The 23,616-nt window shown below is 36.1% G+C and overlaps 1 protein-coding gene across 37 annotated transcripts in view; it reads right to left on the reverse strand.

Moving 5' to 3' along the window:
• ABI3BP (ABI family member 3 binding protein) overlaps positions 1-23,616 on the reverse strand; it is a 241,306-nt gene that overhangs the window by 80,567 nt on the left and 137,123 nt on the right. For 23 of the 37 annotated variants that reach the window (XM_064582027.1, XM_064581586.1, XM_064584048.1 and 20 more), the window contains 17 exons: positions 23,266-23,340; positions 22,289-22,360; positions 21,406-21,480; positions 16,386-16,421; positions 15,676-15,756; positions 15,203-15,250; positions 14,072-14,134; positions 13,881-13,955; positions 13,148-13,195; positions 11,634-11,693; positions 10,760-10,849; positions 8,515-8,595; positions 8,034-8,093; positions 7,149-7,232; positions 3,074-3,133; positions 2,176-2,259; positions 826-870 (listed from right to left, as the gene is read on the reverse strand). In XM_064582027.1, coding sequence (XP_064438097.1) covers positions 826-870; positions 2,176-2,259; positions 3,074-3,133; positions 7,149-7,232; positions 8,034-8,093; positions 8,515-8,595; positions 10,760-10,849; positions 11,634-11,693; positions 13,148-13,195; positions 13,881-13,955; positions 14,072-14,134; positions 15,203-15,250; positions 15,676-15,756; positions 16,386-16,421; positions 21,406-21,480; positions 22,289-22,360; positions 23,266-23,340 — 1,137 coding nt within the window. Of the gene's footprint in view, positions 1-825; positions 871-2,175; positions 2,260-3,073; positions 3,134-5,715; positions 5,776-7,148; positions 7,233-8,033; positions 8,094-8,514; positions 8,596-10,759; positions 10,850-11,633; positions 11,694-13,147; positions 13,196-13,880; positions 13,956-14,071; positions 14,135-15,202; positions 15,251-15,675; positions 15,757-16,385; positions 16,422-21,405; positions 21,481-22,288; positions 22,361-23,265; positions 23,341-23,616 lie in introns of all 37 variants that reach the window. The other 14 variants (XM_064582766.1, XM_064577624.1, XM_064584143.1 and 11 more) reach the window with 11 other exon arrangements.

Below are 23,616 nucleotides of genomic sequence, written 5' to 3' on the forward strand. Positions count from 1 at the left end.
AATTGTAGGGTTACTACACAACCACATTACTTCTGTTCTGGAAGCAATGAGAGGTGAAAATATGATTCTAGATTTTCTACAATTTGTTAGACATGTGCCTTTCTAGTTTGAGATTTTTGTCATGTATACTTCTTATATAATTTCTTTTATCATAGAAGATTCTTTGAAGAAAAAAATCCCTCTTTAATTCAAGAAATAAAGATTAATAATTATAATCAAAGTGTCATAGAGTGGGTTGATTGGGCAACATAAAGGTTAAGAACCATTGCTAAATTTTAATGTATTATGAAGGATGGTCATATTAAATCTGAGATTTATAATTCAATTTTTTCATCTTTCCACACTTTCTATGTAACTACTAAAACAAGAACACATCATTACCTAAATAAAAATAAAACAAAATAGTATCACACAAATAGAAAAAAAAAAGGTAGAAACATAAGTGTGAGATAAATGGATCCTCTTGACCCCACGATAGCTATTATTTGGCTTATCTGCCTTTATAGGTAAGAGGTAGAAACCCACAGTATGTTTGAAGATGAGGTTTTGGTTTTTTTTTTTTTTTTTTTACCACCAAGACTGCTTAAATAAAACACAAAATAACGTGAAAAAATTTCAAATAGGTTACATGGCAAATAAATGACCTGAAGTACGTTCATGTATGACTGGTTCTTAAAAATGGCAGATAAGTTTTAAGAGTTTTCATAATTTTAAGAATGTAAATGAATGTCCAAAAAGAATGACATTTGGTCACATAAAGCAAGATGAAACTCTAGGTTTGACAAAAGAAGAGTAAATCTTGTTGAAAAGATAATATATTATTACCTAATGTTGTTCCTGGGGTCTCAGGTTCAAGAACTGTAGCAGGAACTGCCCCCAAAATACAGTAAATCAAAGAAATTTTAAAACACATGAAAAGTCAGAACATTCACATCTAAGCAAATCTACTTGTGTATTAATCCTTCTACAAAAACAAAGAAAAAAAATTAACCTCCTAACTGAAGGAAAGAGTAGGTGATTATCCTTTGAAGATTTGGCCAAACTAAGTCATGGTCTTAGGCTTAGCCTTTGAACTATCTTGATTGTCTTAAAGAAGTCAACATGAAATTCTGCTAGGTTTTAGCTAATGGATTCTGATATAGAAAACTCTGCACTAGAAAATATTCTTATTCATTGACCTAACATGCAGTTAGAAAAGAAACTGTCTTTTAAAAAATCTGATCAATCTGTATTTCTATGGAAGCTGAAAATGTGCACTTACTATGTTTAAGTAAACATGGATACAATAAGCAGTTTATAAGTTTGAAACAGATATAAAAGTTAATCATTGAAGTGGTCTATATTGATCATTCTGAGAACTCATCCAAACCATGGCATAAGAGAGCAGAATAAAGATGGTCACTCAGTCTGTAATACTCAGGAGAGCATCTGTCTGGCTGAAGCCCAGATAAAGCAGAAATCAAAGACAGTTGATGTCTCTGTATCAAATCTAAGCTCCTGAATTAGGTCCTCAAAATTCTCTTTCAGTTGGCTCTCTGGACTCTTCCAAATGCAGCATCATCAATAACCTTGTTTTGGCCATCTGAAAGTAGGACCTTCTGTTTTAGGCACACTGGACTGCCATTGTGGCTACCGCTCTACCACCTTACATGTCTAGCCCTTCTGCCTTGGTTCACTTTTCCCTCCATTCACTGAAATCCTGTAGTAGGCCCAATGTTCAAGTCTAGTCGACCTGATCTTTTCCTATGCAAGGTCAATATTTAATGTATCATGCAAACATATACCCAACTCTACTGTTTTAGAAAGTCTCCCACTGCTGGCATATCACCCACAATTGTCAATATTGGTCCAGAAATATACAAGGGACTTATAATTTTTTGTTTACTTGAACTGAATACATTGGCTCTGCTAAGGAAGATGTATAATTAAAATTTGAAAGGAAGTTGATAGCAAGAAATATACTAAATGCATATCAAAGAAGACTCTCACATAGAGTAAGATATTCTGGTACCAAATATATTGCTCCCAGCCACATTCTCTGACACCTGGGCAAAGCAGACATTACTGATCATGGCTCATGACCTCACACTTCGAGTCACTAACAGCTTGGCACTGTTTTGGGTTCCTACTGGGACTACTTGGGCTCACCCTTAAACCAAGGAATCACACATTTACCGGATTTGGTGTGAGGTACTTGAAGGCTTGGTGTGGTTTTAGGTCTGGGACGTGGACGACGGGGTCTTTGTGATGTTTTAGTAGCTGAAGAAAGAAAAGCTTTGTGTTACTCTAGGTCTTAAGGCTCTGGATTCTGAGGAGAGGTTTTTCCAAGAGCTATTAAGATTTTCAAAAGTTACAGGAAATTTTCTGTAATTTAATATTTTTAATCCTTTTATGCCAATGTGTCTTCTTATCATTGTTGGTATTTTGCAGGCAAGCTCATGTATATATACATTCAGTTGTTCATTCAAGGCATAAAGATTAGCACTTGTAATTAAACATTCACAGAATTTCCTCATTGGGGAAAAAATGGGAAGGAGGGCTCAACTCTGGTGCAAGGGAGGGGAGGTTAGGGTCACACTGAGGACTTATAATTTAAAATTTTGGATTTAGGTAATTTCCTATTTGTCAAGTTAGTAATAAAACATGTCATTACTTAAAGCACCAACAAAGAAACAAACATACCATGCAAATAATTTTTTAAAAACTTAGCAACCTAGATGGGCAAAGGAGCTAAGAATAGCTATTACTGTTGATCAGCCTAGATAAGAAACAGATCCCAATTTGTTTTAAATTTGACTTTAACACAGAACACTGTTCAACGAAGCACGAGATAACATGACAATGACAAACGTACCAAATGGCACCAATGTTTTGGATTAAGTTAATGTCTGCTCTCATAAAAACAAAAGGAAACTTGTTTTTAAGAGGCTTCAGGATTCTTCAGATGAAGTGACTGAATGGCAACAGAGGATGATGGTGGCTGTCTCATGAAGGAGGAAAAGCCAGGAAATGGAGACTGAATGGAATGTACAATGAGCAGCAAAAGCATTTGGGAATTGCACAGAATCGTTACCTAATATTGTCCCAGATGTCTCAGTTCTAAGAGTAACAGGTTCAAGGTCTGTAACAGGAACTGAAGTAATAAAACAAGCAAAAGAGGTTTTTAAAAAATGTATAAGGAGCTATGAAATTCACTTCAAAATGTATTTTGCCAGTGTGACATTTCATCTAGAATTACTGCTTTATTTCTAGATGAAGTGGACTGTAGAGTGAACTCTGTCTCCCCCAAATTCCTATGTTGAAGCCTTAACTCCCAAATGTGACTGCATTTGGAGATAGGAGCTTTGAAGAAGCAATTAAGATTAGATGGGGTTTTAAGAGTAGGTCCCTAATCCAGCATGACTGATGACCTTATTAGAGAGACACACAAGGGATGCTCACACACAGAGGAAAGGCCATGTAAGGACACAGCAAAATGAGGCCATCTACAAGCCAAGGAGAAAGGCCTCAGGAGACATTAAAACTGCTAATACCATCATCTTAAATTTCCAGCCTCCAGAGCTGTGAGAAATCGATTTCTATTGTTTAAGCCACCCAGTCTATGTTGTTATGGCAGCCTTAGCAAGCTAGTACAAAGGGAAATCAATTGTTTTGTCCAGACTTTGCTAAACTACAGTTCAGGACTTCTCCATCTCACGAGATAGTCATTACTTGTAGTCTCTGTTTAGCACCACAAGAGGGAAACCGTTCTACTAGTTAGTACTTGATTATTTGCATCTAACATGGTAGACTCTAGGACATTTTTAGGTTTTTACCTAAATACATTCCTAACCATCTTGAAAAGCATGTAAAAGACTAACTTGCATTTTAGTGGGTGCTGAATAAAGAAGACATCTACTATGTTTATCAAATTATGGTTGCATAAAGAGTTCCTACAGATCCAAGCAGCCATCACACAAATAACCAAAAATGGCTATGATGATCTTGCTGAGAACTCAGCTTTGGAAAGATCTTGTGACTTGTGTCCAAAGAAAGGTATTCAAGAGGACTAGGTCAGGGGCACCACTCAGTCTTTGGCATCCAGTAAAGCAACCGTCCACTCTCGGTACAGGGAAAACTTCATCCAGTGTGGAAAGAAAAGTTTTCTCATGCTCGTGAGAACAACATTGGACTCCTGAATGGAACATTCAAGCCCTCCTTCAATTTCTTGTGGTTTTATCCAAATGCGGAATCACCAACAAGAGGTTTTGACTGACTCTTCAAAGAAGAAGAACCTCTGCCCCTCTAGTTCCCGCTATATATATATATATATTTTTTGTCTTTGTTCACTCTCACCTGTCCACTTGTACAAATTCTGATGTGACATCAAGACTTAAACTCCTTTCCTGATCTACTGAGGTCCAAAACGATGGTTCACTTCTTTAAGACCTCATATGATGAGTCTAACACTTAATGTTGAAATACCCCCCAAAATCTTCAATTTGCAAAAACACCCTGCCTTATTTTCCTTCTGTAGGCTTTTTATGCAGGAAAAGGTTCTGTGTTCAGCTAGCCTGAAGATGAAGTAAAACGTGTTTCCTATTACCCTGAGGTAGAGGAAACATTATGTATCTTCCAAACATGTACTACTCGCCAACCCTGAAGGGGGAAGGACTCTTCATGATTCCCTCACTAGAGGGTATATGGGTTTACACTTTCAGCCAGTAACAGGCTCTCAGGCTCCTGAAACCAAGGACTGAGGTTTCATCTGGTGTAGTCCCAAGTTCATCAGGACTTGGGGTGGTTTTAAGTTTGGTTTGTGAATGAAGTGTCCATTGGGATGTTTTTGGAAGTAGAAAAAGATAAAGTTTATGGTTCTGCAAATTATGAGGTTTAAAAAAATTCTTTGTTTTCTACAGCTTGACAGATTTTTCTTGACTTTCATAAAATTTATGTTTCTAGTGTGAAAAATTTGCCCCTACTGTGCTACTGTATCTTCTTCTGTTATTGATACTTTGGGGGGCAAAATTGACATAAAAATGAAGTTATTAATTCAGAGAGTCAAGATTGGTATTTTTTATCATTTTTTTAAAGATTTTACTTTTTAAATAATCTATACACTCAACTTGGGGCTCAAACCTGTGACCCCAAGATCAAGACACACACTCCACTGACTGAGCTAGGCAGGCACCCCTTTATCATATTCTCCTAGGGTCCCCCCACTGCATTAAAAAGGTTAAGAATCATTTCTAAACTATGGTGGAGAGAAAGGGGTAGTCAGATTTACCCTAAGGATGGGACTTACTATTTAAACTTACTATCCTTGACTACATTATCTGTCAGACAATTTACTAAAAACATGTTACTCAAAAGTTAACAAAAAAACAGGTAGATAAAAAAGATATATGTACAAAGGATATATTAAGAAACTTCCCTGTCACAGCTTGGTTAGCATAGATCAGGATCAGGTGCTCACATGAATATATGAAATTTGCCTTAACAGAGAATTCAGATTAAGCTGAAAATAGAAGGTGGCATGAAAAAAATTTAAAGTAAGTTACAGGGCGGGAAGATATCCCAAACTAGATTCAGGCATGAATTTCTTAAGAACAAGAAGTAATTTGTTTCATGCATGTTCAACTCAAAAGATAAAGAATGTAAGTGAATGACAATGAGTGGAATGGATTTGACAATGAGCAGGAAAAGCTCTTGCTGAAGGTTAGAAAGTGGCATTACCAAATGCAGTCCCTGGAGCCCCTTTCATAGGAGTGACTGGTTCAAGGACTATAGCAGGAACTGACCCCCCAAAAAATAAAAAAATAAAAAAAATAAATGTTAAACATTTATACAGTCTCAGAACTGCAAAAATAATTGCACCTAAGTAATAATTCGTCTAGAGTACAAAGCAAAATCTATTAACTTTCTGAGTTGAGGGATATGGAGTCTCTCTGCACTTGGGTACCAATTTATCACTTAGTAGGGGTTATCTTTGTAGTAGACAATTGTCCCTGTGAAGTGCCCGTGAAGTGTCTCACTCTTTCATGATCCTAGTGTCAGTGTACAAAATACCTAGTGTACCAAAATAGACCATGCCAATCTTGCTGGAAACTCATCTTTGGAAAGAGACAACGAACTTTGCCTAACAGGATTAGGCTTTAGGATTAGGATTAGGCTCTTAAGAGAGCAGGATAAGGGACAGGCTCTCAGTCTGAGCTTTAGCAGGGTAAGCAGGGAAAGCATGACCATATACAGATACTGATGATTCCTACAGGAAATTCAAACTCCTAAGTCCAACATTCAAAATACCTTTTCAACTGGTCCTTTGGGCCCATTTAGCTGCAGCAGCCTTAATGAAATGTTCTGATCAACACTTAGAAACCTGACAGCCTCAACTGCTCAGAGAAGCCTCTCTCTCCTCATTGGCCCTCCACACATGTCCTTCTTTTCTGTACTTCTCCAACCTCCTTCTCCCCAATCATCCAAATCTACAGTGATTTCAACACTCAATCCTTCCCTGGTTATTGTTTCTTTAAATCAAGGGTTGACAAATGATGGCCCATAGGCCAAATCTCACCCATGGCTTATTTTCATATAGCCCATGAGAGCTAAGGGTGACTTTTTCCATTTTTTAAGTGGTTGTAAAATAAAAAGGAAAAATATGCAAAATATGCTCACAAAGCCCCAAATATTGACTATCTAGCCCTTTATAGAAAATGTTTGCCAACTTCTGCCCTAGACCTTCATTATGCCTTAACTTTGTAGTTAACAAGAAATAATCTCTACCTCTTAAACCAGTAATTCATTATATGTTAATTAATTGAATTCAAATTAAAAAAATGGAAAAAAATGGAAAAAAATGAAGTACTAACAATAGTGCCTGGCACATAACAACAACAATTTCTTATTTACCCAAACATACATTCGTTCTATAGCTATTTCATTCTACCACATACGTTCAATATTTAAAGGATGAATAGAATTGAATGAGAAATCAAACATTTAGAGAGAAGATTCTAATTCACAAGAGTAAGAAATTCAGCTACCACCTAAAGCCCTCCAACCACGTTCCCACTGGCTACTCTAGAGTAGAAAAAGCTGCTAACTCTGACTTGCTCCCTCACTTTCTCTGGACCCCACGGGATGGGCTTAACCAGGATTTACACATTTACCCAGTTCAGTCTGAAGGGCTTCAGGACTCCCTGTGGTTTCAGGTTTGGGACGTGGATGATGAGTTTGCTGAGGCGCTTTGGGAGCTGAAGGAAGAAAACCTCAGGTTAACAGAGTGTTCTTAGGGCTAGAAGCTGTGGATAGGAGTATACTAGTTCTATTTTCTGAAGTGTCAGAAGATTTTTCCTTTGAGCTTAAAATATTTGCTTCCATTTCAATAACTGCCTCTTTATGTCATTTACACTACACTGGAAGACAAAAGTTACACAGAAACATGAGTTTATATATCAAGGATATTTTCATAAGGATCTCTAAATGAAAAAAAGTTCCAAAACTTTACTGAGTTATGGCGGTGGTGGAGAAGGTGTAGGGTAAATTTAAACTAATGATGGCACTTTAAATTCATTAGCATTGAGCATATTTCCTATTTCACCCTTTACTGAAAGAAGACCACATCATTACCTGAAATGGCAAAACAAAACCAATATCATGCACAAAATAAAAATGTAGGAACTTAGATCTGCTCAAGAATTATGTCACACTGTAACAGCTGTGACAATACTCAGCTTAGATCAAGGATAGATATCTTCACCCCCAACCCCCATATGTTTGAAACTCAGAAACAAAAATAGGTTACATGGAGGTGAGATGCCATAAATTCACACGCATTATGTTGCAGACGCATATTCTAGACTAAGTTCGTATTTGGCTCTTTTAAAAACAAATGAGTGATTTTCATACTCTCCAATATATTAAGAGTAACTGAATGACAATAGAGGATGACATGCGAGTCCTGTGAAGCAGAAGCAGCTATGGTTATGAAGGTGATGAAATGGGTTTCAAATGAGCAGGGAAAGCAGATGCTGATGGACATAATGTGTCATTACCTAGTGTGGTCACTGGAGCCTCCGTTCTAAGTATAACTGGTTCAAAGATTGTGGTAGGAACTGATCAAAATCAATGAGAGAAACCAAAGAGATTTTTATGAATGCATGAAATGTCAGAAAATCCATTTTACCAGTAAAAATAATGCTTCTATGCCTTCTAAGGTGGAAAGAGCAGGGAAAAGATGGCTTACACTATGTTTAATACCAAGGAGCAGGAACTAAGGGAGTGGGACGAAGCAAGGGTGGGGAGAAGGGGGTCACCCTAAGGTCTGTTTACTGCACATACTACAGATAGCCAAAAGGAAGCGGATACTACACTCGCTGAGAGACTAAGTCCTTAGCAAAAAGAGTGGCATTTGATATAAAAAGGTAAGGAAGAACCTCTGTTTGTGATACTATATTAGACTAGGTATCCTCAGAATTTAGGGTCCCAACTGGGGTAGACTGCTTGAATTCCTTAAACTGGAAACCACATATTTACCCAGTTTGGTCTGAGGTACTTCTGGATGGGATGTGGTTTTAGCTTTGGGGCGTGGACGACGAGGTCTCTTTGTTGTTGTAGCTGAAGGAAGAAAATTTAGGATTAGTATAGTGTTGATGGCTCCATAAACTCTAAATAAAATGATATCACATAGCTAAGCTTTCTAAAATTTGTCAGTTTGAGTGGCGAAAGCTTTGCTACTTTGGTTTGATATTTTCTCCTTTAGTATATTAATAGGTTTCCTTTTAAAATTAAGAGTTCGCCAAAGATTAAAAATTATAATACAATTATGTTTAAGAAATGAAGATGGGGAACTGTCATTTCTTTGAAAGTGTCCCTAATCCAAAACTGGTTACAAATTGCTCCTAAAATATGATGATGTGAGAGAAGTTCAAACCACCCTAGGGTATTCACTTCTAATTATAATTTAAAATGACTAAGCTTGGGCAAATTTTCCACTTGGTAATTTACTAGAATAAGCATAAAAAATTCGCTGAAACATCCATGAAGTGAAAAAAAGTTAGGGAGAACTTCAAATATAGAAAGTAAGATGGCCTAAAGAAAATTCATGGTATCATAATATTATACTGGTGGTCTAAGGAGGGGATATACGGAGAATCATATTCGGACCTTAGCTCTAACACACAGTATTGTTTCAACTGAGACTCAGATTGACATGATGCAGTCTGAAGCTGGGATGTGGGGCAGATAGTGGTCTTTATTAAGTCCATACGCATTTCTGTTAGAAAGAAAGCCTTTTATACTGTAAGCTGAATACTGTAAGAGGATGATGACAAATTATGACATCATCATCTATATAGCACCACAGAGAACTTTGACAATGAATAAGAAAAAGCACTTGCTAAAGGACATAAATGATCATTACCTAAATATGTCCCAGGACTAATAGGTTCAGAGTCTGTAGCAAGCAATGATCAAAAGTAATTGAAAAAAGAAATGTTAAACACATGAGAAAAGTCATCAAACTCTCTTGAAAATGAACTTCACCTGGTGGCACAGTTTCTACAACTAAAAAGCAAAAATTTTAAAGTTCTGAAGTGAGGGTACAAAGATATTTGTTCTTATGAAACGGTTATATCCTTAGTATCTCCACAGGGCTCCAAGTTTTGTTTTTATATTATCTGATAACACAACAACAAAAAACCGCTGCTTAGAAAAATCTTTAGGCATCTGTCTAGTAACATTAAGATTAAAAATTATGAGAAAAGAATGTGAAAGTATAATTTACTGGAAAACAAGGTCATGATAGATGAAATAGTTGATATTTTTAAGCAGATACTGTAATGAATAACCAAAACAGATTTGTTGTTGTTGTTGTTGTTGTTGAGAGTCCACTTTGGAAGAAGACCAAGACTTCTGTCCAAACAAAGTCATATAAAAGAACAAGATACAGAGGATCGTTCGGTCTGCAAAACTTGTCAGTGCATTTCTCTGTTATCAGGACAGAAAAGGCCTGACCCCAGGAGGATGAGAAAGTATGCTGTAGCTAATTGGCTTAAATCCTATCCCTGAAATTAGGCATCCATCTCAAAGGGGTATCACTGACCAAAATTTCTCAGCATAAGCTAGGTGAACACTGTCTTTCCCCTTTCTCCCAATCAGGTTGCCCTTCTAATTCCTATCCTTCTGCTCTCACCCACACATATGGTACCTCCCCGCCTCTGTTTATGCTATTCCTGCCTATCCCCACAGCCGATCTACAAGCTCTATAAATTTCGAGGTCCACATTACACTTAGCGGCTTGTGAATCTTTTACTTCTCTAAGAGTTAACTATGTGCCTGACAGTTGGTCAAACTCAATAAATGTTGCTTCTGCCCATATTCTTTTATATCTATTTATGAACAGTGTCTACATAAGAAATTTCTTTCCTCAACCAAGTGAAGTCATTTGTTATTTCTAAACTATTTTTCACAGATGCTAATGTAGCACTTAATAAAATGTGTGACTAAGTGAACTAAATATGCTAGTTAGATCCTTAACTAGGTAAGTTTTTGATCAACCAGCATCAAAGAGAAAAATACGATTTTTCAGAGAAAGCAAATAAAATACAAAGGTGCCAAGAAGATACCAAGCAGCACAAGGAAATCACAGTTATTTAAATAGAGCTCCTGTTACTTAGGCTTTCACACTGAAGGGTCCCAAGAGCTATTAGGTGGCAAGTTAAACTGCCACACAAGAATCACATCCACAGGGTTCCACAGGTACCAGGAACCACATATTTACCTAGTTTGCTCTGAGATGCAGCTGGGCTCGGTGTGGTTTTATGTTTGGGACGTGGACGGCGTGTTCTTGGTCGTTGTGATGTTTTTGGAGCTGAAGAAAGGAAACTGGTTAGTGTTGTCTTTTAACTCCAGAAATTCAAGAAGGATGATACATGGGTCTAGGTTTTCTAAAATTCTGCTAGATTTTTTTAAGCCTTAATAAATTTATCTCTTTGGTTTTGGAATTTTATCATCTACATGCAAGAAATTGTGGGGGGGGGGTCCACTGACCATTCTTTTGAGAAAGAGTATATAACATTATTCTAATAATCCAAAAAGCTTATTATTATTAGTGTCAGATTTTCAAAAGGGATCCTGACCCCAGAAACACAGCACGTCCATATCAGAGAGGGACCAAGGTTCACCTGCTTTTGGGAGATCGTACTTAGAAATTATTTACCTTAGACATACATCCCATTAAACATTAGAATAAGCACATTTCATTTCTTAAAATCATTGGTAGACAATAAAAATGCCCTATCTTAACACAACCTTCTGTCCATGTCCATAGAGTTAAAATTGATGATTTAGAGTAGCCACTCCTAATTGTATTTGAAATTTAGCTTTGCCATAGAACACTGAGCAGAATCACAGGCTCTGTAAAGCACCAATAAAGGTGGATAATATGGAAGATAGATGCTCTATACTAGCTGCATACAGGCTTAACCAAGTAACTTCTTTTAAACATCCTCAATATTCAAAATGAAGAATAGAGTTGAGTGACAAGAGAGGGCGATGAGAAAATCTTAGAAAAAGAAAACCCCTTGACCAAGTTAGCAACAAGACTAGACAATGGGCAGAAAATGCACTTGCTTAAAGACATAAAAAGTCATTACCCAACGTTGTCATGGGACTCTCAGTTCTCAGAGTTACAGGTTCAAGGTCTGTGGCAGGAACTGACCAAAAGCAATAAACAATAGAGATTTAAGAAATATACAAAAAGAAGGAAAATTATCTTGAAAATGAATACCCTGTAATGTTTAAAAAGCATTTCTGAACACTGTAAAAATAGTATTTGGTCTCTAATAACTGGCTGTACTCTGGTATCCATTTATCTCATAAAATAGACATACCTTTTGTATTTTGCATCCCTATGAGGCCAATGAAAAGCTTTTATCTGTATTTAACTACCTGATTCCAACTACATTGGAAACTTCGTTCCAAAAACATCTCAGTTGTCTAATATGTATTTTAAATTACTCTGAAAAACTGCAAAAGCTTCCGTTAGTATTTGGAAGGCTTTCACCACCATTGTTATTTGTTTTGAGGAACTGCGGTAGTGAGGAGAATCTTTAAAAATGTTCTCAATTAGCCTGTTTATTGGAGATGTGTGACAGTTATGCAAAAGATAAACTTGTGCCTTTTCTCCATAATAAATGGGGTACTCTATTTCTTTTTTATTCATTTCAAATGCATAATTTGGAGATAATTCTTCAAGTGGGCAATAGAGATGATTAAGAAAAAAGTCTGAAGAGTAATAATTCAACTTTTTGTCTATATAAACAGGATTCTTATAATTCTATAATATTCTGAAATGATTGAATTATGCATAGATATGAAATTAATTGTGATGTGTAACTCCTTGGATTTAAACTGGCATCTCTATTTTTCATCAAGTCCAGAAGACTAAATGTAACATTTAACATCTTATCAGTGTTTTCATGATACTGATGTGAGCATTCGTATGGAGATTGCCTTTCAGTGACTAATATGTCACAGCAGTTGGTTTAAGCCACATGTGACAACATCTTATAGGGAATTAATGGAAAACATGGCCTACAGAAGAGATGGAGAAAGCAAGCACAACAGGATGCAACAATATCCAAAACTGATTGCCTTCAAACAAAAAAGGGGATCCCTGTTTTGCTTGGAAATCAGTGTCACAAGATGAATTTGTCAGCAGAAATGTCCTGGTTCATTTGAATAGTACAGAATCAAAGAGGAAAGGACTTTTGTGAGAAAGGGACAATTAGGTATTGCCTCAAGCCCCAACCAGGTTTTAACTGCTCCTCTCCCATAACCATAAACTATAGACACATAAAAGCAGAAATCTCAAAGATTTCCTGGATTGTAGGATGGATGTGCTCTCAGCCCCTGCAACTCTTGACAGCGTCAGTTGCTGCAAGGAATCTGAATCCTCTGAAGGTGATCAAAGAAAGAATGACATTCAGGGGTTATAAACTGAGCAGCAGAAGTAAGAATGTCTTTTGATGTTGAAAAGTTCCCTGTTGAAAATAATGAATGAAAAAGATGATGAATGACCATCGTATACATAAGAGAATACAGTTCATGATAGAGATGAGAGGGGCGAGCTCAGAGAAACATCAACCAAGAAGGAAGACATCATTACCTATGGTTGGGGAGGGAGCTTCCGTCTCAAATGTAACAGGCTCAAAGACTGCATCATAAAAAATAAACAGATACAAGTAAGAAAAATAAAGAGGTCTAAACTTTCAGGTGTTCACTGATGCTTAATTCATAGGATATTGGTTTATTCTAAGTTGATATAAATTGCCTTCTTCATAAGCTTATTATGAGAGATACTCTTACTAAATCAGAATTTTACTAACTGGAACCTTAGGAGAAAATTTCAATTGCAAAACAGTTGAATTTTTAGAACTGTTATATCTTTTTATTTCATAGGAAATCACTTAGGTAATATTGCTGTTTAAAATGTTATTAAGGTATTTTAGAGAAAGTCAATCTCTGAGTATGTGCCTATAAAGCATGAACACAGTGTAAGCCTTCCCAGTCTTACCTAGTGGTGAATGCTAAAATCACTTTCAAATATGTTCTAGGTACAGAAAAATCAGGTTTCTATTCATTACATACCCAAATTCAGAAAACAAAGTCTAAAAATGTTAAGAAAGTGGAACCTGTCAGACTATCAGATGTAAAATTCACTAACTTCCTACCCATTGGTTTGTTCATTTAACAATTGATGTAGTTACTTTGAAAAGATAATGAACAAAATCATATTTTGGTTTCCATGCTTCATACAGTATGGTAAATTGTAAACATTTTCAACAACAATTTCCCAAAGAAAAAGCTTCTTAAACTAAAGCACTGGAAATCATGTTTACCGGGTTTAGTTGATGGCGTAACTGGTTGTGCTGGGGTTTGGGGTTTAGGAAGTAATTGCTTTGGTGGTTTTGAATCTGAAGGAAAAAAGGTCCTATAATTAGTGTCATAGCAGAACTGTGAATGTCAAGATTAGTGTTACTTACACACCATTTTCCTAGTTATAGATCAAGGCAGTGAAAGTAGTGATTACCAGGCTGGATTTGAGGTGCATCTGGTCTATGTGTGGTTTTAGGTCTTTTGGATGGTTTTGACGCTAAAGAGAAAGGTATTAAAAATTAGCATAATGATCATAGCCATAATTGTCATAATTAAAGACACATATGCTTGAGCAAAGATCCTACATTAATTCATTGGATATACAACAAAATTAATTCCTGGGGCATGGGAAGGATGGGAAATGTGTCCATTTCTCCTGCTTTTTCAGAAAGGAAAAATCTTTAGGAAATGCTCAAAATGTGCCTTTGAGCAAAGTAATAGAACGATAATAAGACTTTTTTCTATAAAAGTAATTTTAGAGATGACAAGTACAATAGTTTTATAATTCTAAGGTTTTTCAGCATAAAAATATTAAGTAGAAATTTGAAACTTGCTTAGTAGGAGACCTGGAAAATAATCCATAAACACTTTAAATTATACAGAAGGTGACGTGGCTACAGATTTCTGGAATTTTCCAAAGTAAAGCAGATTTATTGTCAATGCTGAGAAATTATAATGAAATAGTAATAGTCAAATAGCATTAGTACCCAAAACAATAAAACAAGTTTGGGACTTCTACTGTTCTCAAGTTACAAAGACCACACTATTTTCATATTGGACCCTAGAACAAGAACGGTGTTTATGCCTCTAGTTATCAAAATATACTCAAAAACATTCTCCAAAGAAACAGAAAGCTGAAGAAGCCATTATTTCATGCAGCTTTTTAAGAGGGAAAAGATCTTACAAGTTGAGTGAGTAAAGCAATGAAATGATAATCATGGCACTAGAATAAAATTTCGCCCTTTGTCAAGTCCAGGATGAGCACAGAAGTCCCTATCTGAGAAAGAGTAGAAGGTTTTCTCAACAGAAGGACATGGAAGGAGAAAGGGTTTGTGGGGAACCAAGAAGTTGCTTCTAAGACCACAGACCTTCCTTAAAGGAGCACACAGGTAGGATTCTTCTAGAAGTCTCCTATCTTCAGGCTCTTCAGACCCAGATAGGAAACGTGAGGAAAAGCATGGAATGAAATTGTGTTGGAGTGGTGGAACTGCAGTCATGCCTGAGTGGAGAGTAGGAAAAGCAGAAGTGACATTCTGTGAAAGCAACTGGAGGAGAGTAGAATTACCGATTGTGGGCACCGAGAGCTCCAGAGGTACCGTAGCAGGTTCCAGAGCTAGGGAATCAAAAAGCAAGAACACTAATTATATCAAGCAGCAGCATCTTGAGGAAGGAAACATTACTCCTCATTCTTAAGCCCTATGTTTTCTGAATGTGATTTTCCCTTCTTTTTTTCCCATTTACCCCTCTTCCTCTTGCTTTCCCACACCCCATTTGCCATAAACCCACATCCTATGTGAGACTTTTAGGGTGCCCTACTTTAATAATCCACTTGGTGGGCAGCCTACTGCTGTGTGTATCTAATAGTTACAAATAAAAAATAACAATATATCATAAACATAGGAAGGATATATGCTTAAATATAAAAATCAACTATACTGGTTCTTAAAGCCCAGCTATTTAGGTAGTAGGAAGCTACCGTATCAAAAACTACCATATTCCATTTTCTATGCTAACTGGAACCCTGAACATCACATTTACCAGGTTTGGACTTGGGCACATCTGGACTAGGTGTGGTTTTAGGGCGGGGGCGACGACCTGGTCGTTTGGTCTTTGGTGGAGCTGAAGAAAGAAAATTAGCTAGTTAATACAAGAGCAGTAGCTCTAAAAACGGACAATAATACTGCATATACCGTAGAAGCGCATTTAAGTCCTTTGGCTTATTGTGGGTATATACCCTTCTGTTTTGCAACTTCCTATCCTCATTTACCAGTTAAATGAGGTCTTTAACATATTCTTACATATATATACATATTCTTCCATTTTGAGATGGAAAGCTCAAAACTTTGTAGGCCTTAGAGAAGACAGTCTCCTGAAAGTTTTGATGGTGCATGTTTACCAGGAACATGAGAAAGGCACCTTTAAGGAGCCACTAGGGATACAAATTAAAATTTATTTGGCCTGAGATTCAAAAGGAGAAGTTTTTCATTTAGCATTAAAAAGTTTACAAGTTAACACAGCATGTATAAAAAGGCTTTGAATTCAGAAATTATTTCAGGCAAGACAACTTTTTAAAAATGAGATACAGTGTATAAAACTAAAGAATTTAAATTTTTTTTCTCTGCAAGTAAGAACAAAGAACACACGCACACAAATGGGTATCAGTGGATGATTCCATTGATGTGAGCCTGGTCCTAAGATACCAGCAGACAGGAAAAGAGGAAACACAGCTCACTCAATAACTGCATTACCTAATGTTGAAGGTTTGGTTTCCAGAGTTCCAGGTCCTAAGAGTGCATGAAAACCATCAGGAAAGAATCAAAATCAAAGGAAAAATGATAAAACCTATTTAGATATGAAAAATCCTTGATTTCTCATTACAAAGTTGAGCGATTATTGGTGAAACTTTTACCCATGTGAGATAGTCCTTTTTTATTTAAATAGATTCCTGTGTTTTTAGACGAAATGAACAAAAACGTAGTCTCGTCAGTTAAGTTTGGAAGGAGAAATGGAAAAAAACAAACAAAGGCATGATTCCCATTTGGAAGACATGAATGCAATAAAGTGACCAAAAGTTTGTGTTATGAAGGAAAATACAGGTAATTGGCTGAGATGGCATCAGCAGAACACATTTTTTTGCTCTCTTGAAGAAAAAGAAGCTATAAATATTGGGGTTAAGTTTTCTATTTCTCTTAATGAATTGTCTAGTGACACATCAGGATGTTTAGATCTGGAAAGATCCTACTACTTTTCAAGAAAATCTGTGAATGCTAGAGTTTCGAAAGTAAGATAAACACCTCTGAATGTGAAAACACAAAAATGTCTACAAAAAGAAGTAAGCCAAGGTCCTCCCCTGGAAACAGCTAGGTTAAAATAAGCTCAGGACACAGTACTCAAATACAAGATGACACAGAATGCGTCCAATCAAAATCAGTATGGTTTTCAGAGCCTCTGCTTAGTTAAGCACAAGCAAAGAGTGTATCTTCTGACCAAAATGGCTGAAATAAACACCTGAAGGACAATTAAGAAATTTTTAAAAAGCCCAAGCTAAGGACAAAATTGAACATAAAGGGTACTAAAGGAAGAGGCTTCTTTTTCACTCATCAAAGGAAATTTGATTCATTGCCTAGAATTGACTGTGATGGTGGTAGAGTCTGAGGTTCTGGGGCTGCAATAAAACAGTTATTATCAAAGGCCATGCTGCAGATCACCATTTAAGACAGAAATTAAATGTCCTTTACTCTAAAAGCTGTTCTTTCACTGGTAAACAATCAGATTCTATGGCTTATTACACTAACGATCAATCAACCCACATCCTTTCCACAAACCACAATAAAACTAAGAAATGAGAATTCAGTTTTTTGTTGATTTTTAGCTATTTTCTCCCCTACCCAATATTCTGAAGTTTCCTCCTAGTGCCTGAGGAGATACTGCTCTAAGGGGAGCTCAGGGTAGCCTCTCCAAAGTTGGCCAGAGTGTCCCATCTCCTGCCATTTTGTTTTCATGTAGGATGGTCAGGTTCATCCAAGGAAGTGGGAAGAGGCAACAGAAACATCAGACCTATAACCAGGTCTGAGATCTGTTAGTTTTGGATGATTTTCAACCTGGCTGGATCTGAGACTCTTTCACAATTAAAAAAAAAAAAAAAGGAATTGAACATATGGTTTAAAAAGGTAAAAAGGGCCTCAAGTGTTCCTATGTTGTTCCTCATATTAACTAGCATTTATTGCTGGTGAACAAATTGGTTTACATATGAAATTTAGTCCATTCTGGTTAGCAAATCAAAGTCAAAAAGTAATCTCAGATTTCATCAAACACTGAACAAATAAAATAACAATATTATTTAAATATTCTGAAAGATAATGATCCTTCCAATGTTTTTCAAATTGGCAGTAATTAAATGATACTTCATGCTGAATATAGTTTGGTTACAATATCTGTTTGTGCTTTTAAAATGATCATCTAATAGATTTCCTATTCTACAGAACAAAAAGAATTCTTCTCTTTCAAGAAGAATATAAAAAAGGAACCCAATTTTTGAAACAGAAGAAAAAGTGAAGATTCTTCGCCGTTTTTTTCTTACAGAAGAAATTAATTAACATAGCATCTACCAACAAGCTTAAAAGAACTTAAATCATTTTGTCACTTATATTTTTTATACTACATTTAGCAGGATGATGTTTCTGGACTAGGGGCTGTGGAAAGATTTGGGGAAGTAAGTAGAGACTCTTTAGTATCTAAAAAATAGAAAATATACCAACAAATATTGCAGGTAGAGAATTTTCATTTATTCTGAAAGCAATGTATAATAGGTACAAGGTATTACTGAAAGGTGGCATTAGCATGTCTGTGGCCAAAAATAGATTTTTTTTTTTATTTCTCAAGAACTTATCCAGAAATAGATTAAAATAGATAAATGGCAAAGCCGAAGTGATATATCAGATCGAAGTACACATGGCAAGGCAAAAATCGTGTGTGTGTGTGTGTGTGTGTAAGAGAAAAAGAGAAAAAGAGAGAGGGTGGGAGGAGCCTGGGTGTCTCAGATTCTACAGGAGATAGGGTAAATAAATAGTAAGTGTCAATACATTAAATATAATAACTATCAGAAAAGTCCAATTCTTTTTGAAATTTTGAGGCTGTAATTCATGTCTTAATTTCTACCAAGTTGCCTTCTAAAACTGTGAAAAAGTAAGATTTGCTACTTGTAGCATCTTTTAGAATTTCCAGAGATTAAAGAATGTGGTCTTATGAATTTTCTAAAGAAAAATCTGCATTTTTGAGTTCCTGACTGAAACAGAGACCAAATAGGTATGGAGCCCCTCAATTAAGCCTCCAATTCACCTGTACAGAGAAATACTAAAGTCAGGGTTTATTAAAAGCAAATACATCTTCTGACAAGATTTCCTCTATTTTATAATTTTAAGGTATTGCAGATAAAGGAATAAAAATGTTAAGCGGCAAGCAAATAACTACACCACTCACCTCAGCACAAAAGAAAAATACGCCTGGCTCACAATTTGTGACTAGCAATGAGAAAAATTTACAATTCTATCCACTGTGTCAGAGAACTGTGTAAAAACAAACACCTATAATTGGAGGTCTTTTTTTTTTTTCCTAGTCTGTTAAAAGCTTGAAGAGCTGAATGTCCCTATCATCTTAAAGATGAACTATGAAGGAAGCAATTCTCATTGGAGGCAGACAAGTCGGGACATGGTAGATGGTGGGATTTTCAAGAAAGCAGTGGATTATGCTTATAAAACAAGCCAAACCCAATATGGGTTTTTACTCGTTAGTTTAACCACAAAGGAAAACCAAAGGAAAAGCAATCTGTATGGAAAGTGAGATGGAAAAATAACAGCATGTGAGGAGAGGGCGGGGAAAAACAATGAATCACTCAAATAAAAAAAGCTTTTGGTGGTTTCTTTGCTCTCCTGAACCTTGGCTAGCAACAGCAATCTTCCGCAGAGCTATAATGGTGGCCTGTCCTAAAGTAAAAATAAATACATTTTAAAGAGCTAGAACCCAAGCACTGGTTTGCGGAGATCAGTTACTCTGTGTTGTCTCAGACTACCAAAGGTCAACTTAAGTGGATGTAAATTTAGGTGCAGATTCTGAAGTCATGATACTTCATGCGAGGGGGAAAAGCGTGGCTATTCTTAGGTGATCAGAAGGTAGAAATCAGAGGAATATAAACTCATTAGCTTTCAAATAATTTGCCACATAGTAAAAGGAAATGTCAAATTAAGAAGTCTCTTTGCTCAAACAGCTGAGAATGATAAGAACACCTCCTCTCCCCTTATTTGTATGAATGAATTTCTTCTAAACATTTCTTTAGAAACCAATGAAATTACTAATGTAACTAATCATGTTTAAACTGTTAGGAATATCTGAAGGCTTTTTTTTTTTTGCTCTTTTCAAATTTTATCTTGTAATAACAGAAATACTTAGATTGGAGAGACATTTATTTAAATTTGGTGGTCTAAACACATGGTAATATGTCTCAATCTGCTTGGTAATAGCCCTCTCTTCAAAGTACAGTATAAGTATAATAGTTATGACCTTATTCCAAAGCCCTCTAAGCATGATTTTTAAATAAACATACATTAAACCCTTCTCTCCTACAGCTGTTGAAGTTCTTTGATTCAAACTGTTAAGGCTCTTGAGTTTCATTAGCTATGCTTCTTTCTCCAAATAACCCCTCTGAGTAAGAATACTTCATTCCATTTCTCTGACTTGGAGACCTCACCCATGGTCACAGAGTCAACTACACTCCCTTTGCGTAATCCCCAATTTCCTCCAGTCTGACACCTACACCTGGAAATCTCACTGCCTCTTTAAAAGGAGTGTTGAGATTTCTTTTTCTGAGCAGTTACATTTTTCTTCCTTACCCATTTCACTGCAAAAAAATAAATCATACCCATTTAAGTAGAAAATCTTCTGTTTTAATGATCCAACTTTGTAAACACCCATTAATGAAAAATCCATAGAATGTGATAGTGAGAAAAACCCTGGAGATAATGGTTTAAAATTTGGATGAAAATGATTTGTATTGACAGAGTTCCTGTATATAAGGGGATACTTAGAAGTCAAGATTTAAACTGCTGTATAGATTCTGAATAGATAGAAAAAAATGAAAAGTTTTGTCATTCAATATGTCCTGCCATCTATATGCAGGGGACTGTCTCTGTTATTAATTATGTAAATGAAATAACCTCTCCCTGCAAAAGAGCCTTCTTTTCTTCAGCAAAACATTATTATCTCCTGAGAAGTAAACAAAAGTCAGTGTTCAGAAATCAGCCTCATCTCAGACAGAAGTCATGGAGCATTAGGAGAATCTGACTTTTTCTAATCTTGCAGCTGGAGAACTGAAGCCCTAAAACAAAGGCAAAATTCTTAGGGGATGGAAACACTTCTCCCCTTTCATGCTGAAAGGCTATTGTTCAGTGTGATCAGAATTCCAGTCCACTTTGGTATTGGAAACTATTTCTTGGTCCTAGACAATGGAGTCCTCAATCACTCCCATCCCTCTATTTCTATATTTTCTGTGATGGTCATGAACAGAAAGATCCACCCAACAGCTCAGAACAACACTGTGATAATATCAGAGGGGCTGGTTATAATGAGATCATTTCAATGCATTTTTGCACTTTCCATGAAAAAATTGTATCAAATAACAAAATACAAATCAGAAGTCATTGCTACAAAGAGCGGCATGAAACAATTTTTCAACCCTGCTTTTGGAATTAAAAAAAAAAAGTTCAGGGTAATTACCAGGTTTGGTGGGTGTCCCTTCTGGGGTGAGAGGAATTTTAGGTTTCAAAGAAATAAATTGTGTTTTACTGGGAGCTGGAAAAGTAAAGAAAATAAACAACAAATCAATATTTAAGCATTTCAGTGTCTAAAACCACAAAAGGAAAACCTATACTTTAAATGGAATGAACCCATCATGTTGGAAGGTTTTTGGAAATATTCCAGTTGAAGGACTATTTCACAGACCAGCATTTAATGGAAAAACAGTGATAAATTTTCATCTGGTTTGGAAAAAAACATTTCAAGAGTATATTTGAACTAACAGAAACAGCATTGCTATAGCCACAGTAACTACACAAAGAAAATTATTCTATTCCATTATTTAAAAAAAAAATCAATATAATCATCTTGCACCCTTACTTCACATTTCTCAGCCACATCCAAGTCTTTAGGCATGTTTTAAAATGAATAATCACTGATAGGTAAAATGCCATGGTATGCAGTATAAAGAAATTCTACTAACATCATAATAGAATACTGTTCCTCCAAAGGAAGTCTGAGGTTGAACTTGAGGGCCTCCCTCAAGGAAAAAAAAAAAAAAAAAATGAAGGACTGTGTTTAAGACTCTGCTTCACATACAATGGTGGATGGAAGAGGAGGAGGCCACGGTGGTTTGCCAGTGTTTCAAGGTACAGGATGATAGCTGGATGCGGAGTTCACATGTACTGACTGTGGGGCCAACTACTGAAAACCATGAAAGCCACCAAGCTGCTATACTTTATGATATTCTCAATATTGTTAAAATGAATCAATTAGAACAGAGACTGAGACATTACACAAAAGCTAAAGCACTGGATTTTCATGGTCAAATGAAGTAACGCATCTACCAAGGACATATCATTACCCAGTGTTGTCCATGTAGGTTCAGGGCTTTTAGGAATTTTAGGTGTAATTATTCCAGGACTTGTGGTTCTTTCTGGTGATGGAAAGGAAAAAAAAAATTAAGATATCCTAGAGACAATAAAAAGATATCGTGCCAAGAAGAACTAAATGACCCTTTCGAAATCCTACTATATTTAGCTGTCAGGGTTTACAAATGCAGTGAGTACAAGTTTTGGGAAATAATTTATAAGTTCAGTCATAGTAGTAAAGGCTATAAGAAACTATTTATCCTACCACGGAATAAGCAAAACTTGATTTGTTGAGCGCAATTCTGAGTGTATTATTTGACAATGAAAAATATTACCTCCAGAGAAGCTAGCTGTACCATTCAAATTCTGTGCCATAAGGTATGTTTATGTTGTTCCCTCTGCCTTCTAATTCGTCTGAACCCTACACATATTTTGAGACTTACATCCTCAACTCTTTCTTTTTTCTGAGCTTCCATACAAGTATTATAGTCTCATAAGAAGATTGTATAGTTTTATGTTGATCTCATTCTTTATGCCATAAGATCTTTCTAAGATTATAAGCAATTGGACAGAGGGAGTCATGGTCTCTCCTGTTAGCCTCTGCCCCTGTTCAAGCTGAAAACATAAGCAGGCACCCAAAACAAGAACTGTCAACCTAATAAACACCTAAATACACATGCATACCAAGGAAATTAATTTCACTATAGATCTTACTCTCTAGCACTGTGACATTAGGACCTGTTTCTGGGTTTATACCAAAATTCACATGCAAGAACATCACTGACATAATTCTCAAAGTCTTCTTGAAAAATTGACTTCTGTTATTTTGAATTATTCATCTTCAGTTATTTTCAAATTTTGTAAAGAAAATTTGACCTATAGAATCATATAACCTCTTTTTATGATAAGGAGATGGACATTCTCTATTTGGAATTAAATACCCTGAGAGGTTAAAGAGGCAGTTATTTACCAGGTTTGGTTCTTGGTGGTTTGGGCCTGATGCGTCGTTTAGGTGTAGAAGGGATAGATGTAGTTTGCTGGGCAGCTGAAAGAAGATTTAATATAGCTTTGATAAGTAATATTTTTCAGGGGCCAATCAGGTTATAACTATAAATTTGTAGACTTCTTGAATACAAGAACTACTTTTTATTTCTTTGTATCCCCAAAATGCCCAGCACTGTGCTTTATACACAGTAGGTGCTCAATAAATGTGTTGTTGGCCCAAAATGAATTAAGTGTCTATATAAAAACTGAAGGTACATTGTTGAGCTACAAGTACTGGGAAGTGGGCACTCTTAAGGGATTTAAGAACACAAGGTAG

The sequence above is a fragment of the Mirounga angustirostris genome, unplaced genomic scaffold (assembly GCF_029215605.1).
Source record: "Mirounga angustirostris isolate CCGP_5_RB_7025 unplaced genomic scaffold, mMirAng1.0.hap1 SCAF_1, whole genome shotgun sequence".
Classification (NCBI taxonomy): domain Eukaryota; kingdom Metazoa; phylum Chordata; class Mammalia; order Carnivora; family Phocidae; genus Mirounga; species Mirounga angustirostris.